At 38.5% G+C, this 22567-nt stretch overlaps 1 protein-coding gene across 6 annotated transcripts in view; it reads left to right on the top strand.

Moving 5' to 3' along the window:
• LOC127423167 (structural maintenance of chromosomes flexible hinge domain-containing protein 1-like) overlaps nucleotides 1–22567 on the top strand; it is a 103726-nt gene that overhangs the window by 61186 nt on the left and 19973 nt on the right. For 5 of the 6 annotated variants that reach the window (XR_007894296.1, XR_007894302.1, XM_051667328.1 and 2 more), the window contains exons 35-42: nucleotides 1778–1839; nucleotides 2414–2501; nucleotides 2657–2788; nucleotides 3654–3800; nucleotides 7390–7516; nucleotides 14654–14773; nucleotides 14904–14989; nucleotides 16904–17026. Coding sequence is in view for 3 of the 6 variants with exons in the window: in XM_051667328.1 (XP_051523288.1) it covers nucleotides 1778–1839; nucleotides 2414–2501; nucleotides 2657–2788; nucleotides 3654–3800; nucleotides 7390–7516; nucleotides 14654–14773; nucleotides 14904–14989; nucleotides 16904–17026 (885 nt within the window). In the remaining 3 variants the exon portion in view is untranslated. Of the gene's footprint in view, nucleotides 1–1777; nucleotides 1840–2413; nucleotides 2502–2656; nucleotides 2789–3653; nucleotides 3801–7389; nucleotides 7517–13731; nucleotides 13865–14653; nucleotides 14774–14903; nucleotides 14990–16903; nucleotides 17027–22567 lie in introns of those variants that run through there. The other variant, XR_007894312.1, reaches the window with a different exon arrangement.

The following is a 22567-nucleotide window of genomic DNA, read 5'->3' as shown; positions in this document are numbered from 1 at the left end:
ATTATGTGATACACAGTAAATACTTTTATCATATGCTATGTATCTAAAAATGTTTTTTTTTTTTTTTTTTTTTTTTGTCGTGATAGTTTAGTTTCAGTTTTTCCAATTATGGTATTTTTTTTTTAATATTGGATAATGAAAATGTTTTCATTTAGTAACTGTTAGTTGTTATTTTTATTTCAATTAAGGAAAATGCTTTCTAGTTTTTGTTGTAGTTTTCGTTTAGTTTCAGTTTGTCCAATTTTCCCAGTTAAAGGTGCAGTATGTAAGATTCAGAAACCCTTGTTAGTAATGACACCTGTGGCCGTTAAGTGAACTGCAGCCTGTTGCTCGTGATCGCGCGAACATGTCCAAAACAAAGAGGCTGAACGTGATTCACCACCATCATGCTGACAGATGAGGTAGCATAAATAAAATTACACAGTTATGACTGTTTTACCACAGACTTTGAGACTGTATATTATATTTGACTCTCCAGCACTGGAACAGGTCTAAAACAAAGTGTGGATATAAGTCTGACTATGCGAGACTGTAGTTTGAAGTAATCACTTTTCTTTGCATGATTCATTGACTGCATTTTTACGATAGCGATGTCGGCGTTAGCTAGCTAGCCAGCTTTATCAATAGCTGTTAGCTAAATTTGGTGGATGATGACAGTAGCTGTTTATAAAATAGACTGTACATTATAAATATGTTGACACAATTCAGTATTGATGTGATTTCATCACAACTGTCATTTTGATATCGATGTGCTATTGTTTTATAATAATTGAATGTATATATTTTCTGTATAACCAAGTTACGTTACACTAATGAATGGAGCTTTTTGCATTATCTTGAAAATTGTCTAGCATTCATTTCATGTGTTATTGTAGTTTACCTTGCTGAATAATTACAGATTAACATTGACATTAACCTGACTTTTAGTATAAAGAGAAGATCGTTGAAATTATTTGAAAGTTATGAAGCAAGGTAGCTTGAAATTGTCAGCGTTAGCAGGCAAGATCAAGTTAGCAAACATTACACAGATCAATCCTTATGGCACTATATTTCACATGCTTTGCAGTTATGTAAGCTTACCTGTCCAATAAGAAGAACGGCAACCTAGGAAGTCCGGGAAGGGCTCATTTTTTAAGTTGCTTTACAAGCCGTTCACACATTGGCAAAAAAAGGTGAATATTACATGTAAAATTTTACATGTTGCACCTTTAAGGACATTTTTTTTCCATTTAGTTTTCATTTAGTTTTAGTTTTGCCAGTTTTCCAATTATTTATTTTTTCCCAGTTAATGGAAATATTTTCATTTAGTTTTCATTTAGATTCAATTTTGCCAGTTGTGATTAATTTCATTTGAGACGTGGAAAATATTTCCCAGCTTTTGTTTTATTTCAATGAAAGAAATTATTTCTAGTTTTGTTGTAGTTTTGTTTTAGTTTCAGTTTTTCCAATTATGTTAGTTTTTTTTTTTTTTTTTTTTTTTCAGTTAAGGAAAATATTTTAATTTAGTTTACAAATAGTTTCCGTTTGGCCTTTTTTTTTTTTTTTTTTTTTTTTTTTTTTTTTCTGTATATCAGTTAAGGAAATTGTTTTCATTTTAGTTTTATCATTTAGGATAACAACACTAGTCTTGGGGGGTTTTGAGGCTTGTCTAACAAGGGGCATTACAGGACAAACAGTCTCCATAATAATGGCATTCCTTGAATGAGAATACATAACATGAAAATATATAGTTCAGAAAGAGTAAGTAAATCAGAGTATGTTTTGTGTTTCAATTTAGGCCACTACTCTAAAGTGTAGTAAACAGAAAGACACTGATAAGGACAGCTGCTTCTGCTTCAGGTAACACCGACAGACAATACAGGAAAATACAAGTGTTGTTTGTGTCAAAATGCTTAAAAGTTATTAACATATTCAAAACATACAGACAGTGACTTGAATACCTCCTTTAAGATGGACATGTTTTCAATTTCTGATTTATTCATAATTCATATTAAAATTAATTTGGATATTTATATGGGATATAAAGTACAAAATGTCAAGGTGGTGTAACTTATAGATTGTATTAAAATCTTAACCCAAACTTTAAAAAAATAAATATTTGAAATAATTTGAAAAGTACAAAAATAAATAAAAATCATTTAAGATGTGTACATATGTATTGAAAGAGTCCAGCAAATATTTCATTACTCTTTACTAGATAATTACTCAACTTTGACATTTTAAGTTTTTTTTTTTTTTAGTTTTTTTTTTTTTTATGGCACAAGTTTTTCCAAACCATATGAAACTAATGCGCCTGCAAATATTACATTTCTTAGAACTTGTCACATGGATTTCAAACTAGATTTTAAAACGATGTATGCTCATTATCTTGTACATTATTAGTTATTGTCTCATGTTTGTATTTCTCTCCCAGGGATAAGCAGATTCCAGAACTAGTGGGGAAGTACGTCGTCCAGTTTGTTTTGGCGGTAGACAAAACCAATTATCTGTGGAGCCAGCAGGTATGAACACACAAACACACACACACACACACAAACAAACACACTGTCATTTAATTAATCAGTAATTGAGTAATTTCATGAAGAAATGAAATGGTCCAAACTCATATTAAATTCTGTACTGTTCTCCAACACCTGATTTTTTTTATCTGTCTTAGATTCCAATAAATGTTGCTCCCAATAAAGCAATGAAATTAGCACCTGAGACTCCGACCTCAACTCCTGTCGTGTCCAATAGCAACAATCGTGCCAATCGCATGCTGCTGGACAGCTTGTGTCTGAAGATCATGGTGAGTTTTCAAGCGCACGTTAATGTTGGGGAGTAGGTGCGACTCATCCAATCAAAATTTAGAATCGGAACAATACATTTTGTAATATTAATTAGTTTTACTGTTTTGAGTCCTTTAACTCAAGTGTTACGTTGCACAATATATCGGTGGACATATCGGTATCGGCCGATAAATGTGAATATTTAAAGTTTGCGTTATCAGGCCGATATATTAAAGCCGATAAATTCTGTTTGAATCCCTCTGGTTGAACCATTTCAGGCACATGATACTCACCATGAGGGTTTTAGTTGGTTCCTCACCACATGGCATGACATGCCAGCACGCACCACTGCTTTAGAAGATTGTTCTGGATCCGAGTAAACACTTTTTATTTAGTTGTCCACTATACATGTTTGATTTAATTTGAACGGTCTGGATGTGGCTTTTTTTTAAGGTGAGCCTTTTGTTTTTGTAATCAGGCACACAAAATGTAGATTTATATCCTAATTTAGATTTATCTGCAAATATATCGGTTATCGGCCTCCAAATATCGGTTATCGGTATCAGCCAAAACTCCCATATCGGTGCATCCCTAATAATGTGAAGCTGTTTTTGCACTGATCTCAGACTTCTTTTCAGGGAGTAATCTTAGTTTGGTTTGAGTCCAGGTTCCAAATTAAAAAAAAAAAAGAGATGGTTAAGATATACAAATTTGGTCATACCGCCCACCTTGAATTCACATCATATGTAACACCACCTGTTCAGTTTGGCAAAATCACTGTAACACCTCTTGTGGCTCATTGTTATCGTGTTTACCATGGATATCATTGTAAGTTATGTGAAAGTAAACTAGTCTGACATAAATGTGTGTGTTCTTACCTTCTAGGACCAATACAATAATGCAGCTGGTGAGGGGATTGATGGACAGGTGGTTGTCACGGTGACGGGCACAGAAGACTTGGCAGTTCCTTGGTTTGACCATCAAGATAGAAGTGTGTCATACAGTCTTATTAATGGAGAGGCACTCATTACTGTGAGTGTTTGTTTGAGTTGATGAAATCAACTTTAGTTCATATAAAACGGCTGTCAAAGACACGGCCCATGAAGTTTAATCTGGCCACTGGGATGAAACGAGGGGAAAAAAATTATAGTTGTTCAGCTAAAAAAATACTTATGCTAAAACAGCACACATTCATTTATTATATTCATTTTCATTTTCATGTATTATTATATATTAAAGGATATATACATATTATATTTTTAGCTACAGCTGGACAGAAATGCTGACATGTTGGGGTTATTGATGTTCATCTAAAAATAGAGAAGTCTTGCTCTTTTCTCTTTTTTTCGTGGATTGAAAAAAGGATGCCGAGCAGATAAAATAGTGTTTTTAATAGTGCGATTAACGCATTTACCGTTACTACAGCATAAACCAGCAGATACACTGGATGGAAGGGCAGAACCTTTGTGGAGTCATTAACTGACGCACACACCACAAACACACTCACAACAGTGCTGCCGTATCAATGATAAAGTGATAGAGAAAGGAGGTCTTAACTCTATTTGTTGTACAAAACAAGCTCAGATGGGACTTGTGGCAAAAATCAAGTATGTTTCAGCATATGTAATACGCAATTTAATTATCACAGAAGCACATCAAATCATAATTATCACCAAAACGCAGAATGAGACGTTATTTACAGAGCTTTTCATGTGGAGTTAAAAGCGGTGTTTGACACTGGCGTTGACGCCCTGATGCGAATTTTGAACGTGGCTTTACGATTGCTGTAACAAAGCGGGTAGCCACAGTCTGCCAGCTGATTAATATTGTGGATAATGAGACTTTACGAGATTTAATGCCCATTGCAATGATCAACCTACAGTATGGGGTGACTAGTTCTTTCAATTAGTCAAACTCCCACTTAAAGTTTGGGAAACATTTAATGTTACTTGAATTTGTGCTATTTTAGTGCATTTCTATCTTTATATTGTGGAATGCTTTGTTTGGAAAATTTTAATCAAGCATTAAATTGTTACATATAGTTTTTTCTTTCCTAAAAAGGAAGTAAATGTATTTTTACAGGAAAAGGAGTATAAATTGTCAAATTTCTGCACTTTCAAAATCTGCAATTAATAGCGATTTATTATGGAAAATAATGCAATTAATCGCAATTAAAAAATGTAATCAACTGACACTAAACCAAAACAGCACAGTACGGTTATCTGAGTTACCGTAGACTTTGTCAGTTCAAACCAGTCTGGCCATTCTCTGTTGACCTCTCTCATCAACAAGGCGTTTCCGTCCGCAGAACTGCTGCTCACTGGATGTTTTTTGTTTTTGGCACCATTCAGAGTAAATTCTAGAGACTGTTGTGTGTGAAATCCCAGGAGATCAGCAGTTATAGAAATACTCAAATCAGCCCATCTGGCACCAATGATCATGCCACGCTCCAACTGATGGTTGATGTGAACATTAACTGAAGCTCCTGACCCGTATCTGCATGATTTTATGCACTGCACTGCTGCCACATGATTGACTGATTAGATAATCGCATGGATGATTGTTGGTGTCAGGCTGGTTTGAGTATTTCTGTAACTTGTGATCTCCTGGGATTTCACACACAACAGTCTCTAGAATTTACTCCGAATGGTGCCAAAAACAAAAAACATACAGCGAGCGGCCTTGTTGATGAGAGAGGTCAACAGAGAATTGCCAGACTGGTTTGAACTGACAAAGTCTACTGTAACTCAGATAACCGCTCTGTACAATTGTGGTGAGAAGAATATCATCTCAGAATGCTATTCTGAGATGCGGGTTGGTGCAGTTTTGGTGGCACGAGGGGGACCTACACAATATTAGACAGGTGGTTTTAATGTTGTGGCTGCTCGGTTGGAGGTTGAAGTCATTAAAACTCTTCTTTTTTTTTTTTAACCGCTCCACAGATTTTGTATTAGCAAACTATGTAGTTTTGGCAAGTCGTTTAGGACATCTACTTTGTGCATGGCATGAGTAATTTTTCCAACAATTGTTTACAGACAGATTGTTTCACTTTTAATTGACTATATCACTATTCCAGTGGATCAAAAGTTTACATACACTAAGTTAACTGTGCCTTTAAGCAGCTTGGAAAATTCCAGAAAATGATGTCAAGCCTTTAAGCAATTAGACAATTTGCTTCTGATAGGCTAATTGGAGTCAATTGGAAGTGTACCTGTGGATGTATTTTAAGGCCTACCTTCAAAATCAGTGCCTCTTTGCTTGACATCATTGGAAAATCAAAAGAAATCAACCAAGACCTCAGAAAAAAATTGTGGACCCCCACAAGTCTGGTTCATCCTTGGGAGCAATTTCCAAATGCCTGAAGGTACCACGTTCATCTGTACAAACAATATTACGCAAGTATAAACACCATGGGACCATACAGCCATCATACCACTCAGGAAGGAGACGCGTTCTGTCTCCTAGAGATGAATGTAGTTTGGTGTGACAAGTGCAAATCAATCCCAGAACAACAGCAAAGGACCTTGTGAAGATGCTGGAGGAAACAGGTAGACAAGTATCTATATCCACAGTAAAACGAGTCCTATTTTGACATAACCTGAAAGGCTGCTCAGCAAGGAAGAAGCCACTGCTCCAAAACTGCAATAAAAATGCCAGACTACAGTTTGCAAGTGCACATGGGGACAAAGATCTTACTTTTTGGAGAAATGTCCTCTGGTCTGATGAAACAAAAATTGAACTCTTTGGTCATAATGACCATCATTATGTTTGGAGGAAAAAGGATGAGGCTTGCAAGTCAAAGAACACCATCCCAACCGTGAAGCATGGGGGTGGCAGCATCATGTTGTGGGGGTGCTTTGCTGCAGGAGGGACTGGTGCACTTCACAAAATAGATGGCATCATGAGGAAGGAAAATTATGTGGATATATTGAAGCACCATCTCAGCCAGGAAGTTAAAAGCTCAGTTGCAAATGGGTCTTACAAATGGACAATGACCCCAAGCATGCCTCCAAAGTTGTGGCAAAATGGCTTAAGGACAACAAAGTCAAGATACTGGAGTGGCCTTCACAAAGCCCTGACCTCAATCCGATAGAAAATTTGTGGGCAGAACTGAAAAAGCGTGTGCGAGCAAGGAGGCCTACAAACCTGACTCAGTTACACCAGTTCTGTCTGGAGAAATGGGCCAAAATTCCAGCAACTTATTGTGAGAAGCTTGTGGAAGGCTACCCAAAACGTTTGACCCGAGTTAAACAATTTAGAGGCAATGCTACCAAATACTAACAAAGTGTATGTAAACTTCTGACCCACTGGGAATGTGATGAAAGTAAGAAAAGCTGAAATAAATCATTCTCTCTACTATTATTCTGACATTTCATATTCTTAAAATAAAGTAGTGATCCTAACTGACCTAAGACAGGGAATGTTTCTACGATTAAATGTCAGGAATTATGAACAACTGAGTTTAAATGTATTTGGCTAAGGTGTATGTAAACTTCTGACTTCAACTGTGTATGTATGTGTGTGTGTGTATATATATATATATTTGGTGATATAAATTTCTGATTCTGTATCAGCCATCCCTCTCAGTGAGTGCAAGTGTGTGTTTGTTTGTGTCCTGTAGGATTTAGCTCTTTTGGAGAACAGTCCTGGTGTGGATGGAGCTGAATACACTCTACACTTTTGCGTTGAAGTTCAGCAGTCTGACATCTCCATCATTCCATTCACCCTGCCTTTCAGATTCTACAACGGTCAGTCGACAGAAGCCAATATTAATTACAGAATAATGAGGCATATATGTTCACTTACATGCTAGATTTTTGTTGTAACCAGATTCAGTCAATACTGTGTCCTAACGAGGTACAATCTGACTAGTTTCCAGCATTTTCAATAGGGATGGGACGATATATGTTTAATTTCGAAATATCGCGAAACAAAAAAAACAACAAGCCATATTAAGGCAAAATATCCATGTGATCATGAATGAAATGACCGGTAAATCATTAAAAGCTCTCTGTTGCTTTATTCTACACTATTTAGGCAACACAACAGAGACTATCTCCATATTTTGTGTAATAGTAGCTGTACTTCACAAAAAGTGTTTCCATTGTTTGAAAGTGGATGCAGACTTCAACAAGATGCCCGACAAAGAGATTCAGAATGGGTCATCTATGCTTAAATTGCCTGTGTGGCAGCACTTTGGCTTTCTTGAATGAATGTTACATTTATATAAGCACTTTTTCTGACACTACACTCAAAGTGCTTTAACACAGTGAACAGGGGACTCTCCTCAAACCACCACTAGTGTGCAGCATCCACATGGATGATGTGCCATAGTGCACCAGTATGCTCACCACACACCAGCTATTGGTGGAGAGGAGAGAGTAGAGTTATAGAGCCAATTAATGAAGGGGGATTATTAGGAGGCCATGATTGAGAAGGGCCAAGACACCAGGGTTACACCCCTACTCTTTACGAGAAGTGCCCTGGGATTTTTAATGACCACAGAGAGTCAGGACCTCAGTTTAATGTCTCATCTGAAGGACAGTGCTTTTTTACAGTATAGTGTCCCTGTCACTAAACTGGGGCATTAGGACCCACACAGACTGCAGGGTGAGCACCCCCAACTGACCTCCCTAATACCTCTCCCAGCAGCAACCATAGTTTTCCCCAGGAGGTCTCCCATCCAGGTACTGCCAGGCTTAACCCTGCTTAGCTTCAGTGGACAAACGGTCTTGAGCTACAGGGTGATATGGTTGCTGATAAGTAAGTTCTTGTTAAGTGCAAAAGCAACACAAGCATAAGCAGAGCTTGTGATGCATGTATTAAGGACTATAGGTATCGACAGGAAATTCCTCAAAATTCAAACCTTAATTACTAGTAAAAAGACAAGTGCTGACTGTAGATCAGTGGCTGTTTTTCATCTTACTGTACATCACTTGAGTGGCTGTGGCCGATCGTGGCATGCATGCACAAGGAAAATGTCTTCATTTATGAAATAATTTTAAATGAAATAATAATAATAAATAAAGTACTGTAAATCTTGATTTCAAACATATTTATTAGATTATGGTCGTATTGAAATAGAGTGCTTTTAAGTTTGTAACATTCCTTTTTAATTAAACATCCATTCACAATTAATTTAATAAGCTTCCCAATCAAGCATGAAATGAGACCGCACTGTATTACTTTGGTGAAAGTAAATGAATCGGACACATTCCTTGAACTTGTGAAGAAGACTCTTTCCACTGGATTTTATGTTAACTCCCAAAACTTTTCAAGTCATTGCAGCATGTCGGTGCAGACCACTTTTGATTTTGAAGTATATGACATAAAAGCGGTTCTGTTTCAATTTTATTTAGCCTTACCCTGTGGTTCGTTCACCCTCCGCCTATGAACACACAGGTAGTTGACAATATGCAGACTGTCTGTGCATTATAAAACCACACACAGCTGTCCCTTGCATGTTTTGATTGCAACCCGTCATTTTTTCAGGACAGGTTCTGTTCTGTTATATTGCGTGTCCCGCACCTGTTCAGCCTGAATTTAGCCAACTATTCTTGGAGGTTTTATTTGTTTGCGATCTGTTTTTATGGATATGACAGACTCTTACCATTTGAACTTTGAGAATTTGTATTGTGTATTAGAGAACTTTATTCTGAGAAATTTTGCAATTTGCTCAAAATTTTTCTAAAAAAAAAATACATCTGTCATACTTTGTCAAATACTGTAAGTGTTGTTATATCGAATAGAGATTATATCGAATTGTGAACACAAATCCAGGGCTTGACATTAACTTTTTGGCTCTTGGCCACTGTGGCTAGTGGTATTCCAAAGTAACTAGCCACTCAGCATTTTCACTAGCCAAAATCCCATGTCCCACAAAAACTAATAAAAATAACTGGAGACTGTAACTGCATGCATTTCTTTGGACAAGAATTATATGAGTACAGCAGGACACAGGCCTAATGATTTAAGTCATCTCTTAGAATATCTGAAGGCAAACATGACCAGTTAGAACAAGAGGAAAACATTGTCAATCATTTGTCCATGGAAGTCCAGATTTTAACCCCATTCTTAATTGTACTTGCCCTTATGAAAGTTTGCTTTTGTTCTTCCATTTTTAACAGTGGCATTTGTAATAATAAAGCCATAACAACAGGTCAGATCATGGATTACTCCACACCACTCTGGTTAAGCTAATGTAGATAGCGTTTCTAAAAAATAAACTTCAGTATTTATTATAAAAAACAAATAGCCTAAACACATTAAGAAACCTTTAACTACATCTTTCACAGTTCATAATTTAATGGAGTACAAAAGGAGATGTTAGGTAGATTAAACTAACCAATCATGGAAGAAAGTCCTAAGGGTTTGGATCAAGATAAAGGTGAGTGAATGATAAATAATGGTAATAAAAATGAAGTTTTATAGAATCATAGTGCTGTTTAATGTCAGGGCTGTCTAGCAGTTTGAGAAGTTTGCCTCCCTCCATATAGAGCTTTATACTAGAATGTTCTCCATAGAATTCAAATGGGTCACAAAAGTTTTGTGGTCTCCGCTGGCTGCCACGATGAGTGAAGCCCGACTGAATCATGCAAGTTTCACTCTGCGCTGTCCCAGAGCTCTGGCTCTATCTCTGGAGCACGCTGATTTGTGCTGCGGCGGTACGAACGAAAGCACGCTTCATTCGCCCGGCACAGATGTTTAGTGCTTTTAAGGCACTGAAACCGAGACTAGCCAAAGTGGCTAGTAAGGCTGATGGAGTTACCCGCCACTGCCGATTTCTACTCGCATTTGGCAGATGGGTGAGTGTTAATGTCAAGCCAAGCTCATATCGTATATCGAACCGAATTGTGAGATAACCATGTTTGAGATCCCTGCATTCGGAATTGCACTCCATCCAGCCGTTTTTGAATACAGGAACGCGTCCTCATCTTGTGCTGCCGTTAGTGTCAAGCAAGCCTGAGTGTGGTTTGTTCTCTGTACAGCTGTGTGTTGCTTAGTCAGCTCGAGCTTCGCTTACTGCCCCGTGCTGAAAACAGGTGGTACTTCAAGCCAGAGGTGGGGAACTCGTGTTACATGACTTGATTCGAGTCTGACTCAAGTCGCAAATTTCAGGTCTTGCGACTTGCTTGATTGAAGTAAGAAAATGACTTTGACTTGAGAGCAAATGACTTGAGACTCGACTTTGACTTGAAGTGGAGGACTGAAACTACAAAGAGAAGCATGACAGTCAACAAAGGCAATTTTAATCTGTTATAGAAAAACGTTTAAACAAACAAAGGAAAATCTTCGTTTCAGATGATATTTGCATCATGTTAAAAGAAATGGATAGCCTAAAAGTCAGAAGGCAATATGTTTACATAAAAAAACCAAAAAAACAAGAACAACAAATAGTTTAAGCGAACTCACCAGTTAAATTCCAATCCCATCGAAAAATATATTTCCGTATTCACAAAATTTTGACAAATGTTCAAGTTGCTCCTCCATCATAGTGATGCGAGTGTTGAGCTGTTACGCTCCATTGCTGTCCAAGAGAAAATTAAAGGCTGTGTCTCAAAACTGCTAAACTGCCTTACTAGATATCACCTTTGAACGTCTATCTAGCACGTGTTTGCATAGAAAAACAATGCGGACGGAAGCACAATGCATTCGGTGTGAACAACAGCCCCCACACGCTCAAAATGCTGCGGTTTTGACACCCAAAAATGCTGTCTACTGTATGAAGGCAGCTCACCAAGTCTTGAGACACAGCCAAAGTCTAACGCCAGTCAGAGGAAATCTGTCATGAATATTCCACTTCAATATCTGCCTCCCCAATTCACGCAGTTATTTTCATACATGAAACAGAGGGTTTTTTTGTGTGTGTTAAGATTGCAAAAACATTTGTTTAAAGTACGTTTGCACTATCACGTCACTTCTGTAAACGTAGTGTCTCGTAATGACTTGAATGTTTTTCATTTTCAATAACTTATTATAAACAGTAATGAAATTTTTGTTTGAAAAATAATTATTGAGGCATTAATTAATTCAGATGCAAAAATGTGCCGTAAGCCACGACGGAACCGCCAGCACCACTGAACGGCGCCTGCGCTGCACAAGCTCAAAACGTGCCAAACATGACAGATGATCGACTTCCAAAAATAATCTCTTTTGGCTATAAGGACTTCGAATTGGACCATGTCAGTAAAATGTTTTGCCAGATGCACAATATGCAATGCAAGGATATCGGGCACAACCACCACAACCTTAAATTTCATCCGACATTTCAAGAACCACAAGGAAAGGTAAGTAAATAATTTAGCTATGGATAGATTTCACTAATATCTAGATTTCACTAATATCTCGAAAGATTAATGTGCAAAATTACTGTTTTCTTTTACAAAATTACCTTTTTACTCATTTCTTTTAATGATGGAAAACAATATAAACACATTTTTAATGATACTGTGTTGTTTATTAGCGGTGTTTCACTTGAGGATGATATTTCATACTTTTTTGCTTTTATGATAATTTCAGAAATTTCACCATGCGAACTGGAAATGTCTTTTGTTATACATGTTGTAATCACGTAAGAAAATGTATGTACCTATAAACATTAAGTTCAAATACATACGAATTACCATGAGATCAGGCTTAAAATGCAGTCGTTCATAAACAATGTAAGACCACAAGATGGCGAGATTGATTATATTATTTTATATCAGATTATATGATATTAATGTAGCACAGATATGTATATAATTCATATACATGTATGTAAAGCTATGTATATAAGTTCTTCTTTTCGGTGTAAAAATAAATATGTAGCCCAAATATTAACTTTTATTTATTTCTGTTTGGTACTGTGACTCGACTTGATACTAAAGCCTGGTGCACACTGTACAAGTCTGGCTACGATTCGGCTGTCTAAGACTAATTTTGGGAATCCTAAAGGATTTCTGTCATCGCAGGGCAAAATCGGCAGTCTTACAGCGTTCAGTGTGACATGTTCACTGACGGCCGATTAATAGCCTTTGCGATGATCTTTAGCCTCTGACGAAGTTCTGGCGGTGTCAGAAATTTAGCATCGCTGCTGGATAGTGTGACTGCTATTACGACAGCCAGACGAGAAAGTCCGCTCCTCTCTCGCACTCCAATTCACTTGGAAAGAAACCTGCTCCGCATCTGCACCATAGTAACATTTGTGCCCAGTTATCACTCTACTCAAACTCTATCAATGTTTTTTCTTCTTTTCATTTTATATAAAAAGTTTTAATAAATAAATAAGCAGAAAATACTTGGAGAAAAGTGTAACACTTCAGCAATATGAACGCATTATTCCCCGAATGAAATACAGAGCTTTCAAAATGAAAATAAATAAATGATTGCATTTTCTTAACACATTTTTTCTTTATATTGATCATGCATTTTCTAAACTTCATTTTAAAACTTCATTTTAATTACTATTTTACTTTTCTTAAATTTACTTTAAACATCTGTAAACTTCTTTAGTTAAGATTCGCACCACTACAATTGAATAAAAAAAATAAAAAAATGTGAACAATTTATGAAGTATTTATGGGATGTTTTAATCCAAATCAGCAGATACAGTTGGATACAATTAAAGAAATCTATGTCATGTTTGTGCATTATCCATAGGGAATTTGCAAGGGCGATATATTATCAGCCTATATGAATTTTTGAAATTTTGCGTGGCCCATAGGTTACTAATCTAAAAGAGAAAGACGTACTATAAGCCACCTTTTTTGTTTTCCCCAATGTGAACGGTGAAATTTGTCATTTTTCGGGCCAAAAGTCTTTTTATTTCCACAATGAATACTTGTTTGTGGTAGCTCATTATCACTGTAGGCTACCCCCGCACTCGCATTCATTCTCAACATCTGTAATTTTCTGTATTTGTGATCAGGCTGTCTTATTATAGGCTTATTTGACAAAATCCATCTTTCTTTTTATATGTTAGCCTATGCTCGTGATGGAGTGGTACTGGAGCAATGGAAATGCTGATGTCCTGACTTTCAGAAAAAGAAAAAAAAATGCTCCTCCGGGGCGGGCAAATCTCACCGTTTCCCTTCTGTTCTGCAACGCTCCCTAACGTGAGTCACGTTCATTGATCAGGACGATTGGGACAACAGTCGGCTACGATGTGTATCGTACAGTCTGACGTATTGTCGCACAGTGTGCCATGGCGATATTAATGCTTTCATATCGTACAGTCTGTCCTAAAGGACTGTAAAAATCCTACAGTGTATTGTGGCGTTTAGCAGGACTTGACTTCTTTTAGGTAAGTGACTGACTTGACTTGCTTGAATTGTCTGCACTGCGACTTGAGACTTGACTCGGACTTCATGGTTAAGACTTGAGACTTGCCACACCTGGAGTCCCGAGTTCGAATCCAGGGGGTGCTGAGTGACTCCAGTCAGGTCTCCTAAGCAACCAAATTGGCCCAGTTGCTAGGGTGGGTAGAGTCACATGGGGTAACCTCTTTGTGGTTGCTATAATGTGGTTTTCGCTCTCGGTGATAACGCGCTCAACAAGCCACGTGATGAGATGCGTGGATAGACGGTCTCAGACACCGAGGCAACTGAGATTCGTCCTCCGCCACCTGGATTGAGGTGAGTCACTACGCCAGCACAATCACTTAGAGCGCATTGGGAATTGGGCATTCCAAATTGGGGAGAAAATAGGAGAAAAAAAAAAAGACTTGAGACTTGCTTGTGACTTCAACATGTATGACTTGTCCCCACCTCTGCTTCAAGCACTAAATTAAACACGTTAAATCGACAGCCCTAGTTTTCAGTGATTTGAAAAACAATTGCTATTTATTGTTATCAAGAATATGCATAGTGTATAACAATCAGTTTCTGTGTTGTTTTGTATTGCAGATGTAGAACATCAGAAAGTCATGACGACTCTGAGTAAGAAGAAAGATCGTCTGTCCCAATCTATTCTGATCTACCGTGAGATCTTGGACACCAACAAGCAGCTCATATCTGAACTCAACTGTAGGCACTACACATATTCTGATTCTGTAGTGTGTGATTATTTCTTTGTTGCGTGTGTATCTGCGAACACTATTGTTATTTTGTTATTTAGGGTGTGTATGTGATTGTTGTCCATTTGCATTCTCTTCAGGTCAGGTGCAAGATGCATCTAAAAAACTGAATGAACTCAAACCTCAGATTATAAAGAGTGGCTTGAACATCTCAGAACTAACCACTGTGAGTCTCCACACACATGTACACTACCAGTCAAAAGTATGGACACACCTACTCATGCTTGATTATCACTATTTTTGACATTCTAAAAGAGTAGTAATGTAATCAAAACTATGAAATAGCGTAAATGGAAGTCATGGGAATTATGAAGACACCAAAAATGTTAAACAGAGCAAAACTATCTTATATTTGTGCTCTTCAAAGTTGCCACTCTTTGTTGAGCAACTCCATGAAGTACATTCTGGAATGCTTTTTAAACATTGAAGGCTCACATTTAACAAAAACCCACCAATTCACTATCTCAAAAAATTAGAATATGGTGACATGCCAATCAGCTAATCAGCTCAAAACACCTGCAAAGGTTTCCTGAGCCTTCAAAATGGTCTCTCAGTTTGGTTCACTAGGCTACACAATCATGGGGAAGACTGCTGATCTGACAGTTGTCCAGAAGACAATCATTGACACCCTTCACAAGGAGGGTAAGCCACAAACATTCATTGCCAAAGAAGCTGGCTGTTCACAGAGTGCTGTATCCAAGCATGTTAACAGAAAGTTGAGTGGAAGGAAAAAGTGTGGAAGAAAAAGATACGCAACCAACCGAGAGAACCGCAGCCTTATGAGAATTGTCAAGCAAAATCGATTCAAGAATTTGGGTGAACTTCACAAGGAATGGACTGAGGCTGGGGTCAAGGCATCAAGAGCCACCACACACAGACACTACAGTTGTTGTATTCCTCTTGTTAAGCCACTCCTGAACCACAGACAACATCAGAGGCGTCTTACCTGGGCTAAGGAGAAGAAGAACTGGACTGTTGCCCAGTGGTCCAAAGTCCTCTTTTCAGATGAGAGCAAGTTCTGTATTTCATTTGGAAACCAAGGTCCTAGAGTCTGGAGGAAGGGTGGAGAAGCTCATAGCCCAAGTTGCTTGAAGTCCAGTGTTAAGTTTCCACAGTCTGTGATGATTTGGGGTGCAATGTCATCTGCTGGTTTTGGTCCATTGTGTTTTTTGAAAACCAAAGTCACTGCACCCGTTTACCAAGAAATTTTGGAGCACTTCATGCTTCCTTCTGCTGACCAGCTTTTTAAAGATGCTGATTTCATTTTCCAGCAGGATTTGGCACCTGCCCACACTGCCAAAAGCACCAAAAGTTGGTTAAATGACCATGGTGTTGGTGTGCTTGACTGGCCAGCAAACTCACCAGACCTGAACCCCATAGAGAATCTATGGGGTATTGTCAAGAGGAAAATGAGAAACAAGAGACCAAAAAATGCAGATGAGCTGAAGGCCACTGTCAAAGAAACCTGGGCTTCCATACCACCTCAGCAGTGCCACAAACTGATCACCTCCATGCCACGCCGAATTGAGGCAGTAATTAAAGCAAAAGGAGCCCCTACCAAGTATTGAGTACATATACAGTAAATGAACATACTTTCCTGAAGGCCAACAATTCACTAAAAATGTTTTTTTTTTTATTGGTCTTATGCTGTATTCTAATTTTTTGAGATAGTGAATTGGTGGGTTTTTGTTAAATGTGAGCCAAAATCATCACAATTAAAAGAACCAAAGACTTAAACTACTTCAGTCTGTGTGCATTGAATTTATTTAATACACGAGTTTCACAATTTGAGTTGAATTACTGAAATAAATGAACTTTTCCACGACATTCTAATTTATTGAGATGCACCTGTATGTACAATTTATATTTGTCAACAAAACGAAGTTCAACCATTTAAGCTTAAGCCTTTAAGGACTTCAAGATCATGAAAAACTTGAAATTAGTCAAGTGTGTCCAAACTTCTGACTGGTTTTACATTTGCAATCACAGACACATTGTTTGTTTGTTAGTGTTGTCTTTGTACAAACATTTATTTGATTCCTGCATGCATAGATGTGTGTTTGTGTGTATATCTGTCTAGGTATCAGCAATAGAGAATGTAATAAATGTGAAGAAAGCAACTTTGAACAAGATAGAGGATCAACCTCGACGGAAATGCACAATTCCAGACCCTTTCAAAGGGATCCCAGAAGTTCTGGGGAAGGTTTGTGTTTGTTTTTTTATATGTATTAATATTCATCTCACAAGTGCACAGTGCAATGCATCCGAAAAATGAAAAAATAAACAAAGATGTTTTTAATAGTGCTTCGTTATTTTAAATGTTTAATATTAATGTAAATATTAACTAATTAAATTAATGAAGCCTTCAAGTGTTTCTAAAGGAAACATTGCTTCAAGCTGTATTCAAGTAATTATTCAAGATCCAGTAATAAAAGGACAGAGTAAACAGTGCTTTAAGTTTTTCAGGAACAGCAGCAAATTAACATTAAAAAAAATCATATTATGGAACATTTCTGGCATAATCTTTATTGTGTGATTACACTGTGTAACAGTTTATTTATTTTGTTCCTGGGTAGTAAGTGTTATTTCCTAATTGCTTATGCCTCAAAAGTATAGAAAATGGCTATTATTCCCCACAAACTTTGCTTTTGTGACCAGGACAGTGATATTTTGAAATGTACCTATTTCCAATGAGAAAATGGGCGAATTTGTGTCTTTTCGTTCACATAAAGTCAGAAAAAAACAGCATATGAATCCAAATTAACATGGATAATCCATATTTATACTAAAGTAATATTCAAAGCCGTGCTGGTCCATAATGGTAACAAGTACCCGTCTCTTCCCCTGGCTCACTTGGTGCACCTCAAAGAGGATTACAACAGCATCAAGACCTTGCTGGACACCTTGAAGTATGATGAGTACGGCTGGGAGGTCATAGGAGACTTCAAAATGGTGGCATTCCTGATGGGTCTCCAAGGCGGTTTTACCAAGTTTCCCTGCTATCTTTGCCTTTGGGACAGCAGGGACACCAAGGTGCACTACCACAGGTGGGACTGGCCACAGCGGACCGAGTTCTCTGTGGGGAGGAACAACGTCAAGTGGGAGCCACTGGTGGACCCCCGGAAGGTGCTGATGCCACCACTGCACATCAAATTGGGCCTTATGAAACAATTTGTCAGAGCTCTAGATAAGGAGTCGGCAGCCTTCAAGTACCTTCAAGACTTCTTCCCTAAGCTGTCTGAGGCAAAGGTCAAAGCCGGTGTCTTCGTCGGACCACAGATAAAGAAGGATTTTGGATTCATATGTTGTTTTTTTCTGACTTTATGTGAACGAAAAGACACAAATTCGCCCGTTTTCTCATTGGAAATAGGTACATTTCAAAATATCACTGTCCTGGTCACAAATGCAAAGTTTGTGGGGAATAATAGCCATTTTCTATACTTTGAGGCATAAGCAATTAGGAAATAACACTTACTACCCACGAACAAAAATTGTGTTACATAGTGTTATTAGATACCGTTATTCTAATAGATATTATTCAATAGGCATGTTAAAGTGAGACTAAAGTTTGACTGAAAAGCAGACCGGTCATTGAAATTTAAGAGATCCAGCCGAGGACAGTGTGCTTTTCTTGTTTTCTTGTCAATATTGCTGTTTGATTAATATTAACGATAAAACAGAGAGCAGCAGGTCTGTTAGTCTGCATTTACACATTGCACAGATCTGCTATTTTGAGATTTTTGTCCTGTCTGCATACACTCACATACGTAATACCAGTACATGAACGGCTGTGTACATTAACGGGATAGTTCACCCCAAAATGAAAATTCTCTCATTTACTGGCCCTCATGCCATCCCAGATGTATGACTTTCTTTCTTCTGCAGAACACAAATAAAGATTTTTAGAAGAATATCTCAGCTCAGTTGGCCTATACAATCCAAGTGAATGGTGACCAAAATTTTGAACCTCTAAATATCACATTAAGGCAGCATAAAAGTAATCCATACTCCAGTGGTTGTTAAATCAGTGTCTCCAGATGTGATATGATAGGTGTGGGTGAGAAACAGCTCAATATTTTACTATAAATTCTCCTCCCTGCCCAGTAGTTGGTGACATGCATGAAGAATGCAAATCGCCAAAAACAAAAGAAGAATGTGAAAGTGCAGATTGATAGGAAAAAGGGCTTAAATATTAATCTGTTTCTCTTCACACTTACTGTATTTTATCGGAATATAAGTCGCTGTTTTTTTCATCAACTGCAAGGTCCTGCGACCTATAGTCCAAAGCGACTTTCAGTATATGCATAATTTATTAGTATTTAACAGATGCGCAGGGGCGGAGCTAGGGGGTGGCCTTGGCCACCATGGACAGAAGCCTGGCCACCCCACTCGCAATTGCCGTTTTGGTCATTTTATGTCTGAACTCGTATGTTGTTGCGAAGTCTGCAAAGTTCTGAGCTGTGAATTGTGGGCCGTTATCTGTAACCACCGTCTCAGGAATGCCATGTCTTGCAAAGATTGATTTGAGGTGATCAATCACATCTGACAATTTTGTTTGAGACAGGTGAGCAACTTCAACATATCTTGAATAATAGTCCACCACAAGCAAGTATGTTCTATTTTTCAGCATAAACAAATCTGCCCCTAGTTTTTGCCAAGGCCTTTCTGGAAACTCAGTGGTAATGAGTGGCTCTGTGGGATTTACCCTTTCTTGTATGCAAATTCTGCACTTCTGTACAACATTTTTCAGTTGTTGAGTCCAGGCCACCATACAGACTGACGTGCTCTTTCTCTGCACTTCACTATACCCTGATGTCCCTCATGTAGCTTGTCAAGAACACTGTTCATGAGAACAGATGGAATCACAAGCCTTGTGTGTTCAGAAGCAGTCCATCTTGTACTGAAAGAAAAGCTCGCTCAGCCCAGTACAGTTTCAGTGGACCCTCGCACTGTGTTTTGTTTGGCCAGCCTCCTTTGCACATTTCCATGACCTGCGCACAAATGCTGTCTGCTTTTAGGTGCTCTCTTAGTTCAGTGAGATAGGAACTGCTGGCAGGCAAACTATTCAAAAGCATGTCCTCATATATGTTTGTGTTTTCCAACAACTCTGTATCACTACTGCTAAGCTGTGCTTCAAGAGGTTTGCGTGAGAGTGTATCGGCAGTCCACAGTTTATTTTCCTGGAACATGAACCATGGAATAAGAATACCTCATTAACCTCATCCTGAAACGTTGAATTCTGGGAGATAAGGAGTCCAATGCTTGTGTTCCTAGGAGACTGATGAGTGGTTTATGATCAGTCTCCATCTGGAAGTGTTTTCCAATGAGAAAGTCTTTGAAACGTTCATATGCCTATGTCAGACTTAGTACTTCCTTTTCCACCTGTGCATAACGCTGCTGCACAGGGGTAAGAAAGCGTATGTCACAGGTTTCCACTCATCTTCCCATTTCTGCAATAGAACTGCCCCCAATACATAGGATGAAGCATCTGCTGACAATTTGTCTCTTTCAGGATAATACATTACTAGCACTGGAGTAGATGACAGCTCTTTTTTTTAATTCCTTAAAAGCTTTGTCCTGATCTGCTCCCCAAACCCAGTGATTACACTTTGACAACAAGTCTCTAAGAAGTCTGTCCTTCTCAGCCAGCTGAGGGATGAATTTCCCCAACTGATTCACCATGCCCAGAAAACGTCTTACCTCACTAACATTTGAGGGTGGCTGCATTTACATTGTGGCCTCTGTTTTCCAGGGTCTGGTCTGATTCCATCCACTGAGATGATATGTCTCAGAAAGTGAATCTCGCTTTTTGACAAATCACATTTATCCACATTCAGTGTGATGCCAGCATTCTGGATCTTTTGCAACACTGTGTGCAAATGTGCGTCATGTTCTTCTTGCGTTCCTCCCCAAATGAGCACATCATCCATATGACAAATGACTCCCTCTAGTCCCTCTGTAACCTCTGACACCATTCTGCTTTGGAAATGTTCGGGAGCTGAAGCAATGCCAAAAGGAAGGCAGTTAAAGAAGAATCTGCCGAAGGGAGTTATGAATGTTGTGTTTTTAGCTGTCTCTGGGGTTAGAGGAATTTACCAAAATCCTGAATTTGCATCGAGCTTGCTAAAAAAATCTTGGCCCCTGCCAACATGCCAAGACTCTGCTCCACAGATGGCAGTATGTATTTCTTACTACAAACAGCTTCATTCAACTTTGTCAAATCCACACACAGACGAATGGTTCCATCTTTCTTTGGCACTACCACCATACCAGAGCGCCATTCAGTAGGCTCTTCCATTTTGGTTATGACACATTCTCTCCATAGGCTGTAGTTCCTCCTCAACTTTGCACATGAGGGGAAGAGGAATCCTTCTCGGATTCTTAAGAGAGAAAGGCACTGCGTCTGGTTGCAGCTTCATGGCATAAGGCTGTCTGATGAGCCCTAGATCACTGCACAGTTTTGGGAAGCTTTTCTTCAGGGTCACTATGTCAATACTGTCCAGTCTTGTTACTAGATCAAGACATGTTATTGCTGGCCTACCAAACAATGCTGTGTGTACGTTTTTGATCACATACACATCCTATGTCACCTCTATTTCCGCTTTTTGCAATACCATACTGGTCACGCCTCCAGTGGTTGTCTGCCTGGTCCTAAGATTGGCCTTGTCACAGGTTTTAGAGCTGGCTTTGTATCATGCAAGAAAATGTCCTCGAAAGTTAGCTCTGAAATTGCAGTCACTTCAGTACCAGTGTCAATCTTGTATTTCATTTTTGTGCCTAATACCAAAATCTCAGCCATCCATGGGTCCTCATTGGCTGAAACCAAACCAAGGAATATGGTGTTTTCATGGTACTTGATGTGCACACACATTGGAAATGTCCTCTTTTCCCACACTGACGACAGTTTACATCCTTTGCAGGGCAATGGTATTTAGCATGTGAGGGAGATTTTCCACACTTTGGAAATGAGCTCCTCTGAGACTTTTTTTAATCAGTCTTTGGTTAGAAGGCTTCCATTTTTTTTGTGTGTGTGTGTGGCATTGCTTTTACACACACTATCCAATGAGCAGGCCCCTTTTACATAATTTCTTAAACTACACTGTTGTCGTTATACTTCCTCCAACTGTCTCGCCATGCTGATCACTTTTTCCAGTGTCAAATCTTTGTCAAGCTGCATATGTTCTGACAGTCCCAAATCAGCCAACCCCACTACTAATCTGTTTTTTATGAGCTCATTGTGCAGTGCTCCATAGTTGCAGTGTTCATCTAGTGTTACGAATGATTCCACTGTTTCATTTTCACCCTGCTTGCAAAAACACGTTCATAAATCACATTCTTTTTCACAACAAAGTGCGAGTCAAAAGCATCTCTTACTGTAGATGACACATTCCTCTGTCACTCCGTAAGATTCAATCCCCGCAGAATGTCATCATCCTCGTCCTCCATGCAATAGACGAGAATGTTCACCTGATTTTTTTTTTTTCATAAACAAATTCAGGTTACTCACTTGACGAAATCGTTCAAATCGTCGAATCCATCTTGGCCACTCTTGGGGCTTGGAAAAATCGAAGGGCACCGGTGGCTGAATACTGAATGTGGCACTCAGTCCTGATGCGACCACATTGTTCACTGGCCCCTGCCTGGTTGCGTTTCGTCATGTGCATCCTCCATGGCTAATGTGTACGAGCCCGGTTAGACATCCACAAGATTAGCTTACACTCTTGCACTCTATGCTAAACTAAAA

Source organism: Myxocyprinus asiaticus, chromosome 1, assembly GCF_019703515.2.
Source record: "Myxocyprinus asiaticus isolate MX2 ecotype Aquarium Trade chromosome 1, UBuf_Myxa_2, whole genome shotgun sequence".
In the NCBI taxonomy this organism is placed as follows: domain Eukaryota; kingdom Metazoa; phylum Chordata; class Actinopteri; order Cypriniformes; family Catostomidae; genus Myxocyprinus; species Myxocyprinus asiaticus.
Note: the sequence above shows the minus strand (reverse complement) of the source record. Positions and strands in the feature narration are given on the sequence as shown.